The following is a 20,576-nucleotide window of genomic DNA, read 5'->3' as shown; positions in this document are numbered from 1 at the left end:
GCCATTGCGAAGTCGTATTGGGCACATTGGGACAGTTTAGAATTGATATCCGGGTGCTTTCATCGAGTACGGGAGAGTGAGGATGGTCAATGCAAGAAGAAACTGATAGTTGTTCCCAGAAAGAGGATTCCTGACGTGCTCAGTTAGCTGCATAACTGTGCAAGCGAAGGTCATCTTGGAATCACGAATACGCTCGTGATTAAACAGAGATTCTATTGGGTTGGTTGCCGTCAGTTGGTCACTGAGTGGATTGCGAACTGCGAGGTTTTCAGCGGAGCGAAAGGGCCCAAAACACGAAGTCATGACCAGATGAAGCATCATATTTCAGGTGCACCATTTGAAAGGATCGCCATGGATGTCGCAGGTCCATTTCCTACTAGCAACCGCGGAAACAAATACGTACTGGTGGTTATGGATTATTTCGCCAGAGGTATACCCAATCCCAAACCAAGAAGCGGAAACAGTAGCAGAAGTGGTTACAAACGATTGGGTTGCAAGGTATGGTGTACCAATGTAGTTACATTCTGACCAAGGCAGGAATTTTGAATCAGCTGTGTTCCATGAAATGTGTAAGAAGTTGGGCATACGAAAAACACGCACAACTGCATTGCATCCTCAGTCCGATGGTATGGTGAAACGTTTCAATAGAACATTGGAGGAGCATTTAAGGAAATTAGTAGACAAGTACCCCATAAGGAGTGGGATACACACATATCATTATTCTTGATGGCCTACCGATCGGCAGTACATGAGACAACGGGCCAAACTCCCGCAAAGGTAATTTTTGGCAATGACCTTCGATTACCAGCTGATTTGAAGTATGGGATAGATGCCGATACGGAGAGAAATATCAAGAAATCCACTGATGTTTTGGAAGAAGAGCTGAGAGAGTTACACGATCTGGTAAGGCAACGAGCAAAGATTATGAGTGACAAGATGAAAGCGAGGTACGATAAAGCAATTAATTCGGAAGGGTTTCAGGAAGGAGATTTGGTGCTGTAATACAACCCACAACGAAAAAAGGGTTGTCAATTTCGAGAATTGCAGAATAATTGGGAAGGCCCATACAAAGTTGTAAAACGGATCAACGATGTAGTGTACCGCATACAAACCATTGGCAAACCACGAACCAAAATGAAAGCGGTTCATTTGGAAAGGTAGGCTCGGGGCGATCAGATTTATGTAGAGGGCAGTGTGACGAATATTAGCAACACTAAGGGAAACTATCATCTCTTAGCCGATGTTAAGCAGTGACTTGTATGCACATCAATAAATCAATCATTATGTCTTCCCAGATGTACGTACACGCAGCGGAGAAGAGACGCACAAACACATGCAGATATCTTATCTGAGATGCTCCCAAAAGTATGCAATTATAATTGTGTTCACACATACACGCGCGTACTAGTAGATTGTGGAAATGTAAGCGCCTAGAAGATGCGAACGAGAAAAGGCAGCAGCAGTAGAAGCACGACAATCAGTTTGATTTAAGACGCTATCTGGCGAGCAATAGTAGTGTTATTTTGAAAGTAGTCTAATAAAGGCCATTTTGCATTATTGAATAGTGGAGTTATTTATTCAACAGTTTAGTGATTCGAACGATAGCAGAAGGTTGCAAATAAGCGGAATTTCAGTAAATTCGTTACAATATGTAACCCCGCTGAATTCGAAATTCGAAAAGCTGCGTAGTCGTGTTGCTCAAATGCTTCACCTATGCACATACATATACGTACGCGCCAGACGGTGAAAGAATAAAACATGGTTTCCCATTGTTGCCAACCTATAGTGGCCTCTACGAAAATCCTAAAAGAACGTTTCCAAAATAATTTCTAGCGTACAAAAAATCTTAAATAGAATTAATTTTTGACCGGCCCATTTTTTGTGGCAAATTTCACTGATACGTAAATACATATGTCTTTATTTAACAGATTCTTTGTTTTTTATTTTATTTGCTTTCAAAAAACATGAGTGTCGTCAAGTTAGTACTTGTTAAGAAAACACTGTATTTAAAATGCCTTCGTGGCTAACAATATTTATTAATAAGAATACTTGAAATAAAGTGAGACTGTTAATTGTATAGATTTATTAATTTATGACATTTAAATGCATTAGCGCATTACCACGTTACCGAATTGGTGCTTTCTCTGAGTTCAACTGACTGTTTTCATTCAAATGGCTCAGTCGCATTCAGAGTTGTATTTGACAGGGTTGATATGTCTACGTATGTACGAAAAGTATTGCATGGTCTGGCAATCCAACGGCTGAGTCACATTCTAATCGACATTCCACCCACTGGTGAATTCTCTGTGGGATTCACAAACTCTAAAGTGGCTAGCTTTGATGACGGACGTTTTATGATGCCGCTACTAGTCTGTACGTTAGCGCTTCTGACTTGCCGTCCTTAGCTGTGATGACGTCTAGTACGCGACCTGTTCGCCACTGGCTTCGAGGCAAGCTCGGATCGCAGATGATAACAAGTTGTCCTGGCTTCAACGGTGAGGTTTCTTCTTGCCATTTTTGACGCGTTAACATCTGCGGCAAATATTCATTAATCCACCGCTTCCAGAAGCGGTCCTTCAAATTCTGTGAGATTTTCCATTGCTTTCTTAAGCAGATCTTCATTTCGGATTCACATGGCGTCTGGGTTGAATTTACACATCCCAACAAAAAATGATTAGGAGTCAATGGCTCCTCGCTGTTTGGTGATAATGGAATGTCGGTCAAAGGACGGCTGTTGATTATGTTCTCCGCCTCTATTAATATGCTGCGGAAGGTTTCTAGACGTGGAGCTTCTTCTATAAGTACTCGCTGCAATATTCTTTTAACACACTGAACAAGGCGTTCCCAACAGCCACCAGCTGAGGGATTAGCTGAACAGTTGAAGTTCCATTCTATGCCTATTTTGGACACCTACTTTTGGATTTGGTCAAAATCAAAAAGCTGGCGGTCATTCTTCAGCTCACGTTAAGCTCCGATGAAGTTAGTGCCATTGTCTCTTCTGAGGCGAACTGGTACACCACGACGATTTACAAAATTTCTTAAACAAAGTATAAATGCATCTGAAGATAAGTCCACAGCAACCTCTAAATGCACCGCTCTGGTCGACAGGCACGTAAACAACGCTACCCATCTCTTTTCCTGACGGCGACCAATAGCGACTAGAAATGGACCACAATAATCCACACCCGTGTAAGAGAAGGGTCGCACATATGGCGTCAGACGGTCAGGTGGCAACTGACCCATCAATGGCACGGCTGGCTTGGCATTGGCACGGATACAGAGTGGACACCTCTTCTTTACTGCAGCTAATAAGGAGTGAGCCCTGGGTATCCAGAATCGTTGCCGCATTTCATTTATCGTAAGTCTACTATTCTGGTGGTGGTTCTTCCGGTGAAAGTGATCCATTACCAGTATGGCGAAGTGATGATTACGTGGAATAATTATTGGACGACGTGCTGAGTTGGGTAGGCAATATGCGGCATCGATGCGCCCATTGATACGTAAAACCGCATTCGTATCTAGCATTGGTGTCAACTTAAACAATGAACTGGACTTCGGTAGACACTTCTTAGCTTTAAGTAAGTCGATCTCGGGTTTATAGAATTCGCACTGAACTTGTCGACATAAAGCAATTTCGGCGTTCCTCAACTCATCAGACGACAACTCACCTGAAAGTCGTAGCCTAGACCTGACGTTGGTTATAAAACGTAATATCCATGCAACTACTCGTAGGGATTTCCCAAGTGTGGAATATTTGCGAACATCTACGAGAGAAATAACATTAATGACATGCAATGACATTTTCTTACGCTCTTCCTCTTCGAGTAGATCATGGTGCAAGTGTGTAGGTTCGACTGGCCAAAATTCCTCATTTTCATACAGGAAAGCGGGACCTGTTATCCACCTTGAACTAGACGAAATTTGCGTTTTCATTTTTGTGGCTTCATCTGCTATGTTGATTACTGTCGGGAGCCATCGCCATTGATTAGGATCTGTGCTTGACAAGATTTCTGAGATTCGACTGGCTACGAATTGTTTAAAATCTCTTTTTATTGAGCGGATCCAAAGCAACACGGTTTTGGAGTCACTCCAGAACGTGACACTATATATACCTCGGTCTAGGCATTTTTCCACTAACGTCCTGAGTCGGCTGCCCAGGACTGCAGCTTGTAGTTCCAAACGTGGTACTGTTGTCTCTCTTTTCGGTGCGCATCTTGATTTGGCGGCCAAAAATATTACTTGTATATCGTTAACATGTTTAAGTCGCAGATAGACCACTGCAGCGTAAGCGGCTTCACTGGCATCTACGAATATGTGTAGTTGCAATTCCTCAGCGGTGGAGTATGTGGGCGAATAGCATCTTGGAACTGAAAATTACTTGATCTCTTGGAACGATTTCCACCATGCAACCCATTGTATGTTTAGACTGGATAGCAGTTGTTCATCCCAGTCTATTTGTTGTTTCCATGTATCTTGCAAAATTAGCTTGACCCCGACGGTAATGTTGGCCAGAAAACCGAACGGATCGTAAATAGCCATAGCTAATACCAGCAATTCACGTTTCGTTGGCGGCCTACTGCAATCGATAACCTCGCGCGGTATCATGTGGAATCTGAAATGAAACTCCAAAACATCATCTCTGGAATTCCAATACATACCTAAGACTTTATCGGTTGTGAGCTGACGCTCCATGGCCACTACCTCGGAAGTTGTGATGGCTCCCTGGTTTAGTTCACACTGAAGCTTCTTGCAATTTGAGATGAAGTTACGCAAATGGAATCCAGCGGCCGCATTTATTAAGACAGCTTCCTTGACTACCTCTTCGGCTTCTTGTGTATGATCAAAGCTGGCGACGAGATCATCCACATACGTACTTTCTACTATAGCTTTTGCACCTCGGGGCATCTTTTTCTTGAAACTATTGGCGTTGAGATTCTTTATGTATTCGGCACAACAAGACGAACATACAGCACCGAATATCATTGACTACATGACATACACTTGGATCGGTTGAGACTGGTCGCCATTTCGCCACAGAAAGCGTTGCGATTGTGTTTCCTCAATACGGATCTTTACTTGTGAGAACATTTCTTGTATGTCGCCAGCTACTGCGACTTGACGTTGACGAAATTGGAACATGATGGCCATTATCGGCTGAGCCTGCTCTGGGCCCTTCAATAGTACTGAGTTCAATTACACATTCGATGTGGATGCTGCAGCATCAAATACTATTCGCAGCTTATGTGGCTTGTGAGGATTGACCACCCCAAATGTGGTAAATACCAAGTTAACGGACCTTCAACTCTCAGTTCTTCGATCGCTAGAAGCTGAGCGTATCCCTTTCTTATGTATTTATTCATCTCAGCAATGTAGCTTTCGGCATATTTATTATCTTTAGCCATTTTTTTTTCCATCTTTATGAGTCTACGCTTGGCCATTTCGTAACTTTGTGGCAACTTAATGTTATCTTTACGCCATAATAAACCTACTTCGTAACTCTTATCAATGTATTTCGTCGTCTCCTGCAGAATTCTTCTTGCTCTTATATCATCGTTGCTCTGAAGCGGCACAGCTGGACTCTTCACTATTAGGCTGTCCAAACTGAAATATTCTTCAACTAATTTATGCAACTGTTGAGTCGCGAATGGTTTACGAACATGAAGGAATTTAGTACTTGGAAGCTCCATGGGATGTGTTGGCCCATAAGCAACCCAGCCCAACTTAGTATTCACTGCTATTGGCCCATTAGGGTCCGAACTAATTATATCTTTAGCTACGCTTAAGTGACTGTTATCTAAACCGATTAACAAAGTTGGTTTGACGGTTGTGTAATTGGGCATGGGCAAATTACGAAGCTGGCTGTAACAGTTTCGATCAAATGTCTGTGTTGGCAGATCTAACTGTTTAATAGTGTGCACATTTTTTAACTGAAATTAATCGTCTCGTCCCTGTCCTTGTAAGTTCACTACCCGTGACTCCTCTGTTATTTGTTTGTTATTGTACCACTGCAAAGTCAGCGTCAGATTACGACCTTTTGTACCCAAACTGTTGGCGATATTTTCTTCGAGCAGCGTTATCGATGAACCCTCATCAAACATGGCATATACTGCTATACTTTCTTTGGGACCTGTAAGAATTACTGGCAATATTTTGAATAAACACTCACCATGTTGGTTATCGCGGCAATTCAAGAGATGTTTATCATTGTGGTTAACTGAAGCTGTCATTGACTCGACCTGCGTATCAGAAATAATCGGTTGATGCAGTAGAGGATGGTGCATACGCTTGCACTCCTCCAGTTCACACTCACGCCTGGATCGGCATTCACTCAAGCCATGACCTCTTTGAAGGCAACCAAAGCACAAACGGTTGTCCTTTACTAACTTCCATTTGTTATTCAAAATAAGTGCCTTAAATTCTGGACATTCACTTAATTTGTGCGATTGTTTGCATTTTATGCAGTATTGTGACCGCTGTTGTTGCTCATCAAGATCTGACTCATTACTGTATAATACCCTACGTGAAGAATTTGTCATTGGGCGGCTGGACGATAATTGCATTCCTTGACGGCTATTCGCTGATGATTGTGGCTGAGCTGCACGTAGTGAAAACGTAAACATCGATGGCATGAGGCTTACAACTTTAGCGATATCCCTCAAACAATCGGCGAATGTCTGTATGCTTGGATGTGATGATGCACCGGCTACGCACCGAGACCACTCAAACTGTTTGGAAGCTGGCAGGTTGAGGACTAGTTCTTCCAGAAGCATTGGGTTATACAAATGTTGTTCACACTGAGAAGATTTTAAAAAAGGCGACAATGTTCTGAACTTGATTGGAGAAATCCAAGATTTGTTCAAGATGGCTGTCAGTTATATTCGGAAATTGTTGAATTTTCCTCATTTGTACTCAAATCAATAATTCAGGTCTTCCAAAATTAAATTGCAATTCTTCAATGACCTGTGGCACGTTATTAGGGTAAATTAATAAAGATGATACAAGACGTTTTGCATTACCTTGTAATGCTCTTTGAAGCCTCATTAAATTTTGACGATTGTTATACCCAAACTCCCTAGTTGTATCATGGTAACAAGCACTGAATAGAGGCCAATCCTCTGAGTTACCATCAAAGTAAGGAAGCGGATGCAATTTAGCAACTATATTATCTACATATAAAATCACACCATTGTGTGAGACGTTTGACGATTGTGGCAAATACTGTGGACGTTGTGTGCCCGGCGAAGGTATATTCATATTTACTATACCCGAATTTGTCTCCGGCGGAGATATATTCATATATACCCGAATTTGTATACGTTGATTGCAAGTGCAATTTGTTCTCCATTAGTAATTTATTTGACTGTTCTGCTGTTTTTTCTGTGGCTGCACGAACGATTTTATTTCCCTGTACTTGCTCTGGTGACGTTGACGCTGCAGCGCTGTTGCTATCACCCATTCTGATTACGCTACGAATTTGTTCGTTGTCACGGCGAAGCTCATTTACTTTGTCATTTAATAAATTTATGCTTGCTAACAATGCGCCAATATGTTCCTGAGTAACTCCAGAACTCGCTGCACAATCACCGTCTGTTTCCATAGGAGAATTCTCAACTATTGTATTATTTAAGCTTGAATGATTGGACATTTCTTCTTTTTGTTTATTACTTGTGTATGATTCTTCTTTGTTTTTCTTTGTTTTACTTCTTGTACGCATTTACAATACTTATATACTAAGTGTGAACGAGACGACTATACTATTTATGGCAACAAATAATTTGTGTATTTGACGGCGACTAAGAATATTAAATTCAACTGACGAGTTCACTGAAACTCTTTAAACTGCGAACGCTACGCACATCGACTGCTACTGAAGTTGACGGAGGCAGAATCCTCTGTTGACTCTGCTGACGGCAATATTTGTATGCTTACGAATTCACTAAAATTCGGTGTTGTTGCAACTTAAGCGAGACTTAAGCCCCCATTAGTGATACTTAGCATAGACTTGACTTGACTTGGCGTAAACTTGGCAACTTAGCCGCGATTATACTCCACTTGGCGCATAAAATCTGGCATCATAATCAGCGTTGAAATTTATTTTTAAATAAATGTCAATTTGTATGACAAAATGTCAAAATGAAATGGAAACAAACAAATGGCATCTCAAAATGTAAACGTCACTTAGTACTTACATAGAAAATCAAAATTCAACAGACTTCTAAGTCAAGTTAAGTTTTGAGTAATCAGTAACATGCAACATGCAATGTTCATTTAACAGAACTGTAAGTGACAGTTCGAAAGCCAAGTCAAGTCTATGCTAAGTATCAGTAATGGAGCCTTTACTGATGCTGCTACTGAAGCAACTAATGGTGACATGTACATATGTGAGTACGCTGACTGCGATCAAAGCACGATGATTCCTGTTAGCTTCTACTGAAGCAGATATTTTTTTTTTTTACAAAGCGAAATATGATGAAATGTTGGTCGAAATGTATTCACCAATGACGATTTATTATAAATGCGTGTTAAATTTTGTCTCACTAACGCAGAAAGCAATTCGGTAAACTTAAATGTCGTCAAGTTAGTCCTTATTAAGAAAACACTGTATTTAAAATGCCTTCGTGGCTAACAATATTTATTAATAAGAATAGTTGAAATAAAGTGAGAATGTTAATTGTATAGATTTATAAATTTATGACATTTAAATGCATTAGCGCATTACCACGTTACCGAATTGGTGCTTTCTCTGAGTTCAACTGACTGTTTTCATTCAAATGGCTCAGTCGTATTCAGAGTTGTATTTGGCAGGGTTGATATGTCTACGTATGTACGAAAAGTATTGCATGGTCTGGCAATCCAACGGCTGAGTCACATTCTAATCGACAATGAGATCATAAATAATGAGTTAACTTTTGTTGAAACTAACGAATTTTATTTATAACAATTAATGGCAAATTTGCCCGAAAATGTTTTTTTGCATTTGCAGATTTAATCCCCATTTTAGTACGTCTTATACTGAACAAAAAAAATATATATATATATTTTTTGGAAAAATATAACATAAAATTTTTTATTTGTATTTAATGCTAATTTATATTATTTCTTATTTTATTTTATTATATATTCTTTTATTTCAACTTAGTTTATTATTATTTAAATCCAACTTGACTGAATCGGAAAATTTCACGTTGTATATTAAACGAAAAAAAAACGCCCCAAAAACGTTTTTGATTTTAGATCAAACCGGCAACCGGCATCATAGCGGCCGTATTACATAGGCCGTATATTACCTACTATCTATATATTGTGACGAATATTGGCAACACTAAGGCATACTATCATCTCTAAGCCGATACTAAGCAGTCACTTGTATCTACATAAACAAATCAATCATTATGTCTACACATATGTACATTAGGGTGGCCCTTCGCTGTATGGAGGGAAAAAAAGTGTTTGTATTCTTGATCTCACCCCCTAAAAATATGCGAATAGCTCAAAAAGAAATATATACAAAGTTTTAGACCAATCAAAAAAGATTTAGAGGTGGCGCAAAGGGATCGAAATCCTGAAAAATGACGAATTTTTACAATTTCGTGTTTCAGGCTTCCATATTTCTAAACCTTACAAAAATTTACTGCTTTTCCATACCGTAGTATGACCTGTAATTTCTTACTTTTCTAAAATGGCCACAATTTTCAAAATCGGTCGATCAATAACAGAGTTGCAGGGTAAAATATATATTGCTTTCGACAAACAAATATGAAAAGTAAATTAAGTCTGTGCAAATGTATTCATCAGTGAATCGTGGTTTTCGGGTAAAAAAACGCTCAAATAAACTTTTTATACACATATCCCTAGAAGCCAAACTTAAAGTTTATTTATTTAAAAAAGTATGCACATTAGGCATATGACTTAAAATTTTTTTTGGGAAAAAATATACATACATGGCATCATGCATTGAGTTTTGATTAATAAAGACGGGTTATGATAATAATTTACCTTATTTTTCTAAAAAAGTCCTGCAGGTAGTACATTGAATGTTCTGCATGTATGTACATATGAGCTTGAATATATATAAGTGCTTCAATCTTCATAAAGTTTGATTATTCATATTCCAATAAATTTTCATATATTCAATTAAAATTATATTACTTTCAATTAAAATTATATTACTATTATAATACTTTCAGCTAGAATTTCGCTACTTGTAACGTCATCTTAAAATCATTTATAGTATTTCATCGGAAAAGCTAAATTTAAACGGGATCCACAGTAACAACCACTTTCATCGTTTTTCGCATTTATAAGCAATTACATATATGCAAAAATAAATTTATAAAATAAATAAAAAGTATTAACAGAGATTTAAGTGGTAATTGTGTCTGATATCTGCGCGAAGTAGAGTTGAATCAATAACATCACTCTTTTTATTTTGTTTAGAAAATTTCTTTTAAAAAGAGTGATAACAATGTAAAGAAAACCCCAAAAATTGGCCACCGTGGTGTGATGGTAGCGTGCTCCGCCTATCACACCGTATACCCTGGGTACGCACCCCGGGCAAAGCAACATCACAATTTTATAAATAAGGTTTTTCAATTAGAAGAAATTTTTTTTAAGCGGGGTCGCCCCTCGGCAGTGTTTGGCAAGGGCTCCGGGTGTATTTCTGCCATGAAAAGCTCTCAGTGAAAACTCATCTGCTTTGCAGATGCCGTTCGGAGTCGGCATAAAACATGTAGGTCCCGTCCGGCCAATTTGTAGGGAAAATCAAGAGGAGCACGACGCAAATTGGAAGAGAAGCTCGGCCTTAGATCTCTTCGGAGGTTATCGCGCCTTACATTTATTTTTTTTTTAATTGGAAAAAAAATTTGATTACATTTGAAAAAAGCAAAACGAAGCGGCGACAAATACCAAACATTGAAAAAAGTTTGTGTGAGCTATATAAGATTTCCAAAGAGGCGGTTATTGTCGGGAGATATAATGCTTTGGCCAACACCGAAAAATCTTCTAAAAATAGATTTAAAACAATTTTAAAAGAATTAATCGATTTGTCGAACAAACTCAATTTTCCGGCAATCGCAAAATCTTCGGTGGAACGGAAAACTGTGAAGCTTCTTGGGCACTACCCCAAGTTTTTGAAGTATCCGAATGGTAGAAATATTTTGACAGAGTTTGGCAAAGCGTTTGACCTTACAAACGAGAAGGGCGAGTGGCTAAGCAAGGAAGAGAAAGATTTATACCAAATACAAAAAAGGTCTAATGGAGAAGTAGGATGCACTACAAATAAAAAAAACTAGAGTACATCCCTCTAAAATTAAGCTGTTGCAGCAACAGCAACCTAGTGATTATGAGTGTTCAGTAGCTAGATCAGAGTCAGTGATTTCAACAAATACTGAATACCAAGAGGCTAGTGAGTGCGACTACTACGATCAGCCTGAAAAAATGTCAAAAAAATTATCTATAACTGGAGGCTTTGTTTTATTAACAAAAGCCAACCAAAGTACAAGAAAAGCAACAAAAATTTGCAAAGAACTGGCAGAATCGGGAGTTGAAATACCTAGACCTTCGCAATCTGGAATTTACAAAGCTTTCATAAGATCAGCAGAGGTACTAGATAATACTTTCAAGAAAGAATTAAAAAGAATACTGGTGTCTCCATTTCGATGGTAAAAAGTTTGGAAAAAAGGAAGTTCAAGTCATAGTTCTTAAAAATGAAAACAGAGAAGTAAAGTTGGCTGTTCTGGAACTTGAAAACGCAAAAGCATCGACTATTTATAATGGAATTAAAGATACTTTACATAAATATGTCTTATTTAAATCGATAAAAATGATAGTTTCTGATACTACAAACGTTAACACCGGAATACGAAATGGCGTTTTTAGTCTATTGCAAACTTATTTCAACAGTATTTCCTTACCTCAGCCACAATATATTGGCTGTCAGCACCATGTTCTTGAACTTATTTTAAGACATGCAATGGATGAATTATTAAATGGCAAAACTTCTTCTCCAAATATTGCGTACGATTTTGTTTCGGATCTAATAGCCGACTACGACTATCTGAAAAACAGTTTTAAACAAAATAATAAGCGGTTACAGGTAGAGAATATTTAATGGCGTGACGATATGCAATATTTGTTTGAGCTGGGAAAAGCCTCCAGGTATTACGAGAAGAACAATGAGTTTCCATATATACAATTCAAACCCTTGCCGCCATTAAGTACGCTCGATGGGATTCGAGGGCAATATTTGTCATTTTATCTTTTATTCTCATGCCGAATTTTAAGGATCTATTACTTCCAGTTTGCAGATTTATATGCGGTACATGGTACGATGTTTGGTCCTCTGACCTCCCATTTCATGAAGATGATTTTGCATTATTGGACCAATCGCTCGTTAAGTATAAAAAAGCACACACAAATTTTCTAAAACACTGGGTGAAAGAAGAATCCGCCATTATTAACCAACAGCGTAGTAATATCTGCGCGGAGCGAACGATAAAGGCTCCCCAAATGCAACACAGTAATGTTTTAAGGTTAATTAAATATTTGAATAAATGGTGGAATATGAAGTGAAACGTAAAGTATTATTTCTCAGTGTAGAAATGCCGTTCCCTACGTAAGGATTTTGCAATAAATATTTAAAAGAACATTAATTTTGTTATTTGCAACAAGCTCGGAAATAGCTGATACGTTGTATGAACTGTTATTTGAATGGGATCTGAAGGATGATATTGGGGCCTGTGATACGACATCGGTTAACACAGGCGTTACAAAAGGAGCTGCAACGTTATTAGAAAAAAAACTTGAGAGAAAACTTTTGTATCTACCTTGTCGTCATAATATTTAAAAGGTTTTGCTGAGTGGGGTTTTCGAATGTTATTTTCCAGTGAATACTAGTAAGTTCGTCCAGTTATTTCGGCGATTTCAAGTAAATTGGAAAAAATCGACAAAAATATTTTTAAAGATTTGCTACAAAATAACGAATTCAAATTACTTTTAAGCAATAGCAAAGATGCTTTTCTAAATTTTTCTAAGTAAGAGTTGAAAAAGAAAATAGTAAGAGATGACTATAGGGAATTATTGGAATTAACGTCTATATGTCTAGGAGCAAGTGATGGCATAAAGTTTCGTGTACCAGGGCCCACTCATCATGCTCAGTGGATGTCGAAGGCATTGTATTGCTTAAAAATCTATTTATTTCGTGAACAGTTTAAACTAACGGAGTATGAAGAGAATTCCATAGGAAGTTTATTATACAATTCTATGCTAAGCTTTGATTTAACTGTACCCAAAAAGAAGAAAAAGATTGTGGAAAAAATCAAAAGCATAGACAACTGCTAAAAGGAAACAGAAAATTTAAAGAGGTTACACTTAAGGCCCAGTGAAATCAATAAATTTATAGAAAAAGAACCACATGATTTTGTAACAGAAAACACAATTGATTATTTTGGTCGGTTTGGGATATCATCTCGATTTCTGGAGGTAGATCCACTATACTGGGGCGATACAGAAACCTATAAAAAAGCTAAGGATACTGTTATAAATATAAAAGTAGTTAACGACACAGCAGAACGGGGAGTAAAACTTATGGAAGAATATAATAGAATACTTACAAATGACGAACAAGAAAAACAATATTTAATACAAGTTGTAACTGATTACAAAAAAATTTTTAATCACATAATAAATCATCACTAATTTGATCCTAGGAAATAATATCATATTATATAGGTCTCAGCTAAAGTTTCCATAACCCTAATTTGTTTATGTCGCTTAAAGTTCTGAAATTTATTTTAGTAAATGTGTTTGCGTGAATAATTTCAATGTTTTTGTTTGTTTTTCTTTTCTTTCTAATTTATTCTGCTTTGCTATATCTTACTATTATATCGTTCAGAGACGATATTTTATAGTAGATATGGTCATATATATTCATGAAATGGAGTGTTTACAAATTAATTACGTACATAGATCTCAATGGGAATGCCAACGTTAAATATCCGAACATTAGAATCTTCATATTTCCACAATGATAACATTAAAACCCGAAAAAAAGTCTAAATGCACTTATTGCGATTTTATATGGAACTGTTTATTCACTATACTTAATTTTTTCGCACTTTAAGTACTTAATTTTATTTTCTTTCATTTAACATTTTTTTTAGTAAACTCTGCCTTCTTTACCATTACATAATTTTTTTATATTTTTATTTTATTTGTTATGAAGGTATCTTCTATGTTATTCGAAATTTTCGTTTTGTGTCACACTTACATATTACATATTGTAACGAATTTAGGTAGTAAGTGGAGTTTTACTTTACACCCTCTACTAACGTTCGTATCGCTAAATTGTTAAATAAATAACTCCAATATTCAATAATGCAAAATGGTCTTTATTAGACTACTTTGAAAATACTTCACAATAACACTTATACTTCGCAACTGATAGCGTGCTTAAATCAAACTGATTACTGAATACTCGGCTTGTGCTGCTTTTGTACTCTCTGCCCAAATGTCTAGAAGTTTCCTCTTCTAGAATTCTCTACCTGGTCACCAGCCATACGCGCGTGTATTTGTAGTATGTAACCATATCCGTGATTCTATGTGAGTACTACTTCGGCTAATGATGACATGCGTTTGTGAGTATATCTTTGCTGCTTGTACATGTATATATGTAAATGATGATTAATGTGTTTATTTAGCTTGTTTTAATGTTGTTGTGCCTTTATTTACTTGGTATCAGATTAGTGATGTGAATCAATTAGTGATGCTAATATTCGTCACAATATGTGTTTATACAAAATTAAATTCGGTAAAGCGCCAATTGCATACCTAACGGGTGGAGTTAAATAGGCTGAATTCCTTTAGCACATTTCTTCCTTTTTAACTAAAACTTCGTGTTTTTTGAATTATTACACTGTTGAAGTAAATGGGCGATATATGTGTATGGGTGGTATAGGCCTACTGGGGAACCGAGCACCCAGAACTAACTTCGGTAGCGCGCCAACGGCGTACCTCCCGAGTGGTGGGGAAAAAGCTATTTTTCAATTAAATTTCAAGTAATTTCACCATAATTCTATGTCAATTTCATTTGATTTTACATATTTCTTACATTTTTGTTTAAGGAGCTCCATACCAAAACGTCATTTGAAAAGTGCGTAGAAAATTTAATAAAATACAATCAAAAAGTATAACGTCTTAGATCAAATTCAAAATTTTAATGAAAAATTTAAGTAAGTTAAACCAGTTTGCTATATTTCCACCCACTGCCTAACTATTAACGCATTATTGCACTACCCCCAACACTGGATGCATAGACTGAGTTGAAACTTTCAATACCTCATTTTGCTTCAGAGATATGTGAAAGTGAGCGTGGTTTTCAATCGATTTGCTTAATTTTTGGCACGAATATACAGCAATGTCACAATAGTACGCTTACCATTCCTAAATACAATTTCTCTTTAAAATTGAGAGCAACCGTCCCATTTGGGCGGTTCGCTAACAACAAATATTTAATCTATTTATGTAAGTGAATTTTGTTTTGATGGCTTAATATTTGTGAAAAATCTTATTTATATAGCTTTTTCATTAGCGAAATATAGCGTTTCGAATTTTACAAACACATTTTCAATGCTATTATAAAAAAGTAGAAGTGGCGTTCTGGCGATTTCACTAATTTTCAGAGCAAACCATTATACATACATATGTAGCTATGGAAAATATTTGTATGCCAAATGTCGTTCAGACTGGGAGACTTTTGTTGACTTATGGCATTAAAAGTATTTTGGAAAGAATAATAGTAGAATAGTTCTTAGTTTCAAATTCAAATTCAAGTTCACTTTCATACATGTACTATGTATTGTTAATTAAGTGTCGTAATAAATTAAATAAATAAATAAAACCATACCACTACTGAGGTAGAATATCAGTCAAGTGTAGTTAAATACCATAGATTTATTGGAAACTTTGCTAAGGTTAGACCTTTAGGAAAAGTAGGAGTGGCCTTTAACCAATTTTGATTATCTTCACTCAGTTTATATAATTTGGCAAGGATAGTGTCGCTGCCAAATTTCAATGTAACATCTTAACCGGCTTTTGATTTGCGGTTTGTTAAACTTCCAAATTTTCTTCTTCTAAATGTGGATACCCATATTTAAATTTTTTTGGAATTAATGTTTTGCGTTATAGAACCAATCCACCTACCAAATTTCATTAGCTTAGCGGTATTCGTTTTTGAATTATTTAATTTTTTCTATTTTTCTAAATTTTCAATACCAATTTATTCTGGGTCCAGATAAGCCCGTAAACCGAATTTAATAAAGATATCTCAATATTTGCTCAATTTATCGTGTTGACGGACGGAAGGACATGGCTTAATAAAATTTTTTTGCAATACTGATGATTTTGAGATATGGAAGTTAATATCTATCTCGATTCCTTTATACCTATACAACCAACCGTTATCAAATCAAAGTTATAATACCCTGTGTACAAGTAAAGCTGAGTACAAAAAAATAGTGCACACTCAAATTTTTCAATATAGTGTAATGCATTCAAAATCAACTCCGCTTTTATTTTGAAGCAATTTCTTAAAAAATCTAAAAAACGGAATCATCAGGGCTTCACGTCAAAACTGTTCATAAAACCAATGCCTTTGTGTATGTAAAGTTGTACATGGACCGCACACCTCTATCAAAACAGCGATCAACTAAAAAATCGCAATGTTCAAGAAGTAAAAAACTTACTTCCTATACGCTGATGCAATTTTTAATTTTTAAAAAGCCTTTTATCGCTGATTATGTGGAGGTATTAACAACTCGAGTATGCAGTTCAATCGGTATTCGAACTTCGAAATTTCAGTTTTTTTAGTAATTTCCCTTTTGATCTAGGTGTGCGTTATGATCATTTACATAAGACTCTATGAATGGAATTGAAAGTGTAAAAGTAGAATTCAATACATAAAAATACTTACGTTATATCAGTCATTCGCATTTGTGGGCGAACAGATTCTGTTATAAGTGAGCGTAAAGAGTGGCACATTTCATCGTCGTTATAGAGTTCCTTGAGCTCTGCTCCTAATGGAATTACATACTCATTTTTACACACCTCCATAGTAGTGGCATGTGATTCTAAATGCAAAGCAATTAATAGATCATAAAATCCCTGACGTAATGGTCCGCTCATATACTCCGATCTAATGGCGTAAAGAAGTTGTTTTTGGTCAACATGCTGACAGAGAGCGTGTGCAGCACGATAATTGGACTGATAGCATAGAGCGGCATATAAAGTGAGGGTGTGGGCGTGAAATGATAATAATTTGTCCATTTCTATTAATTCCAATGTATCGATGCAGCGATCTTCTTCTGGTATATGAAGTGCAAGCATTGAAATCGGATCCTCGCATAGCATTGACCAACCTCTGATATCGGACAGTTTTAGAGCATGAACCTGTAGTGCTGTATTAGGAACTCGTGCCCACTGATGAGGTTTAAGGCATTGAACTTTAAGTCGTGGCGGCGACTGAGGGTTAATATGCTTATCACTTGTTGGCAATACCGCAGCAGAGAGTGGTAAAGTTGTGGATGTTCGACCCAATTCAATTTGCAAAATTTCTTTACTGGTCGCTTCGACGAAAATTGCTGGGAATAACTTTGTATCTGGTTCCATCATCCAGCGGTGAGTTGTTTCTTTGCCCTCGCATGTAAACCGGATGATACCAGTGGAAGTATCCACAAAACATCCAACAAACATTCCCTGAAAAAGTAAATAATTATTTCATATTTCGTACGCTCTTGTTTAATCTCGGCCGTTTGTGAGTGATAAAGGAATCATCATATATTCAAAATGTGCGTATGTGTGATGGTGAAACTATACTATTTTGTTCACTTCTCGAAAAATCCGATTTTTTCGGTAGTAGGGCCTAGCGATTTTTTTTGACTTCCTATTTATGTCAACCGAGAAAAAAGTTTATGTTAGCATTGCTCATCTATCATTTATTCGTCTATTCGTCAAACAATTTTTTTTTTTGCAACAGCTTTCATTTAAAAAAATATATTGTAATGAAATTCAACACACTACATCTTCTGATCGCGACTAATACTCCTGTAAAAAAATAAATATTATTTCAAAATTAAATATAATTCTGTGATAATTCAATACTCAAAGGGATACTTCCGTTATTTATAAAGCTACAAGCTAAACTTGTATATGCCCAACTTCGTAAGGTTGACTTAAATACTGTATTTGACTCAGTGATGATAATCATGGTACATTTGTACTTTTTTAGTACATTTCGCTTCCCGAAAGTACGTTGGTACTACATTGACATATTTGGTACATTTTTGTAAAATACAGCACTACACTTCAAGTCATTTGCAAAGCAGCTCTGAATGTACAAAAAAATTTAAAATTTTTCGAAGATAATATATAGTTAAGTTGTTTTGTTGCCGAGCACAACTTGCCATTTGCAATTATGGATCATTTAAATATGCTTATGAAAAATGGCATAGCTGATACTAAAATTGTGAACAAATTTTGCATCAATAGAATAAAAATAATAACTCAAATAACATGACCAGAAAATTATAAATCCTTAATCATTTTTTCAGAAGAATTATTACTTTGTAATAATAGATGAAACGACTGATATAAGTATGTATATCAAAAAATTTGGCAGTTTCGATTCGAATTTTTGATAAAAAGTGCATTGATAGATTTTTAGATTTGATACCTTTGACCGATAGTAGCACGGAGGTATTATTAATGTCATTATGAAATCTTTGAAAGACCATTCAATACCACTTAAAAAAAATGATTGGTTTCACTGCCGGCAATTGCTCGGTTATGATGGGAGCAAAAAGAGTAGTGCAAGCAAGGCTGAAGCAAGTTCTAAATCTGCATGTTAATGGATGTGTTTGTCAAAAAATTGTCACATTTTAAATTTAGCTTCAGTGATGTATTGTGATGTATTTCCCAACAAAATTGATAAATTTATAAAAGACGTAAACTATAATTTTTGTAACAGTCCCCTTAGGAGGGCAGACTTTTACAGTTTGCAAGAACATTTCGGTACAGAAATGCTTATTATACTTATACTAAAGTACGCCCCCATAAGGTGGCTTTCTAGACAAGCAGTCACAGATAGAATTCTTGAGCAATGGGATGCCCTCAAATATTATTTTAATCTTTATTTGAAAATAAAAGCGGTAATCAAAATATTAATCTTATATCTGACATATTTAAAAGTCCTATTTATAAAGTATATTTTACATTTCTTTCTTATATTTTAAATGAAATAAATAATGTGAATATAGAAATGTAGTCTGAAGATATTCGCATACATTTACTTATTACCAAATTAAAAATTTTATAAAAAAAACTCTTATTTAGACCCCAGTCCTATTTGGGTGTTAAATATTAATTCAGACGAAAATCACTTAACACCAGATGAAGTTTACTGCGCTGTTAATGTGGATATTATTCTATCAAACAACCTTTTCGAAAAAATGATGTACACATATTTAAGAGCTGTGCTAAATAATTTTATATACAATTTTGTAAATAAAGTAAATTTAAATGATAAAACTTTGTTGTGGGCTGCAAAGCTTTCACCAGAAAGCATTTTAAGCGGTGAAAGAAATAGTATTGTGCCTTTAGTTATGGACTTGTTTCCGAAATCTGCATTTGATAAAATAGGGAAAATTAATTATGAATTTAGAGTTTTAGCAGAGAATGAGAGCCTTAAAAACTTCAAGAATTTAAATATATGTAGCTTTTGGTGAGAATTAAGATCAGTTAAAAATAAATTAAATGCACAAATGTTTTCCAATATTTATAGAATAGTTCAAGGCATATTGTCGATTCCACATTCAACCACAAACGTAGAAAGCATATTTTCTATACAAAATTTAATTAAAACTAAGTGTAGAAATAAATACTTGGGGATTGTTTTGGACAAGAAACTGTCCTGGAGACCCAATGTGGAAGATCGGGTCAGGAAGGCCGCCATTGCCTTGTACTGCTGCAGAGGGGCTATCGGAAAGAGATGGGGACTCTCGCCAAGAGTAGTACACTGGCTTTATGAGATGGTGGTCAAACCGATTCTGCTATATAGGTGCTGGTCTGATGGAAAGCACTGGACACGGCGAGCACCTCCAAAATGTTAGTGTCAGTGCAACAGACGGCGCTGATCGGTATCAGTGGCGCTCTCAGAACAACACCTACTTTGGCACTGAACGTCATGCTGAACATATACCCAGTAGAAATTGCGGGAAAGCGGCCGCGGCAAGGTCGTTGGTCAGGTTTCGTAATATGGAATATGGGCTTTCTGACCGCGGACACTCTTCTACCAGTTTCGACTTAATCCCGGATAGAACGGACTATTGTATGCCGATAACTGCTCCCTATACAACCTTCACCCCAGCCATTCCAGAGAGAGAGGAGTGGGGAAGAAGAATTATCTGGGGCATGGGACCGGTTAACTTGTTCACGGATGGGTCGAAGCTGGATGGAAAGGTTGGTGGGGGGGGGGGGGGGGGCCTTTTGTCAAGAGCTAACTTTAAGCCGCAAGTATAAGTTGGCTG

General features: G+C 36.6%; 1 protein-coding gene across 23 annotated transcripts in view; it reads right to left on the bottom strand.

The window, feature by feature from the left end:
* Positions 1 to 20,576, bottom strand: part of RyR (Ryanodine receptor) — a 1,962,175-nt gene that overhangs the window by 509,561 nt on the left and 1,432,038 nt on the right. For all 23 annotated transcript variants that reach the window (XM_067773071.1, XM_067773075.1, XM_067773079.1 and 20 more), the window contains one exon: positions 16,967 to 17,748. In XM_067773071.1, the coding sequence (XP_067629172.1) occupies positions 16,967 to 17,748 (782 nt within the window). The remainder of the gene's footprint in view (positions 1 to 16,966; positions 17,749 to 20,576) is intronic.

This window comes from Eurosta solidaginis, chromosome 3 (assembly GCF_040869045.1).
Source record: "Eurosta solidaginis isolate ZX-2024a chromosome 3, ASM4086904v1, whole genome shotgun sequence".
Classification (NCBI taxonomy): Eukaryota; Metazoa; Arthropoda; class Insecta; order Diptera; family Tephritidae; genus Eurosta; species Eurosta solidaginis.
Note: the sequence above shows the minus strand (reverse complement) of the source record. Positions and strands in the feature narration are given on the sequence as shown.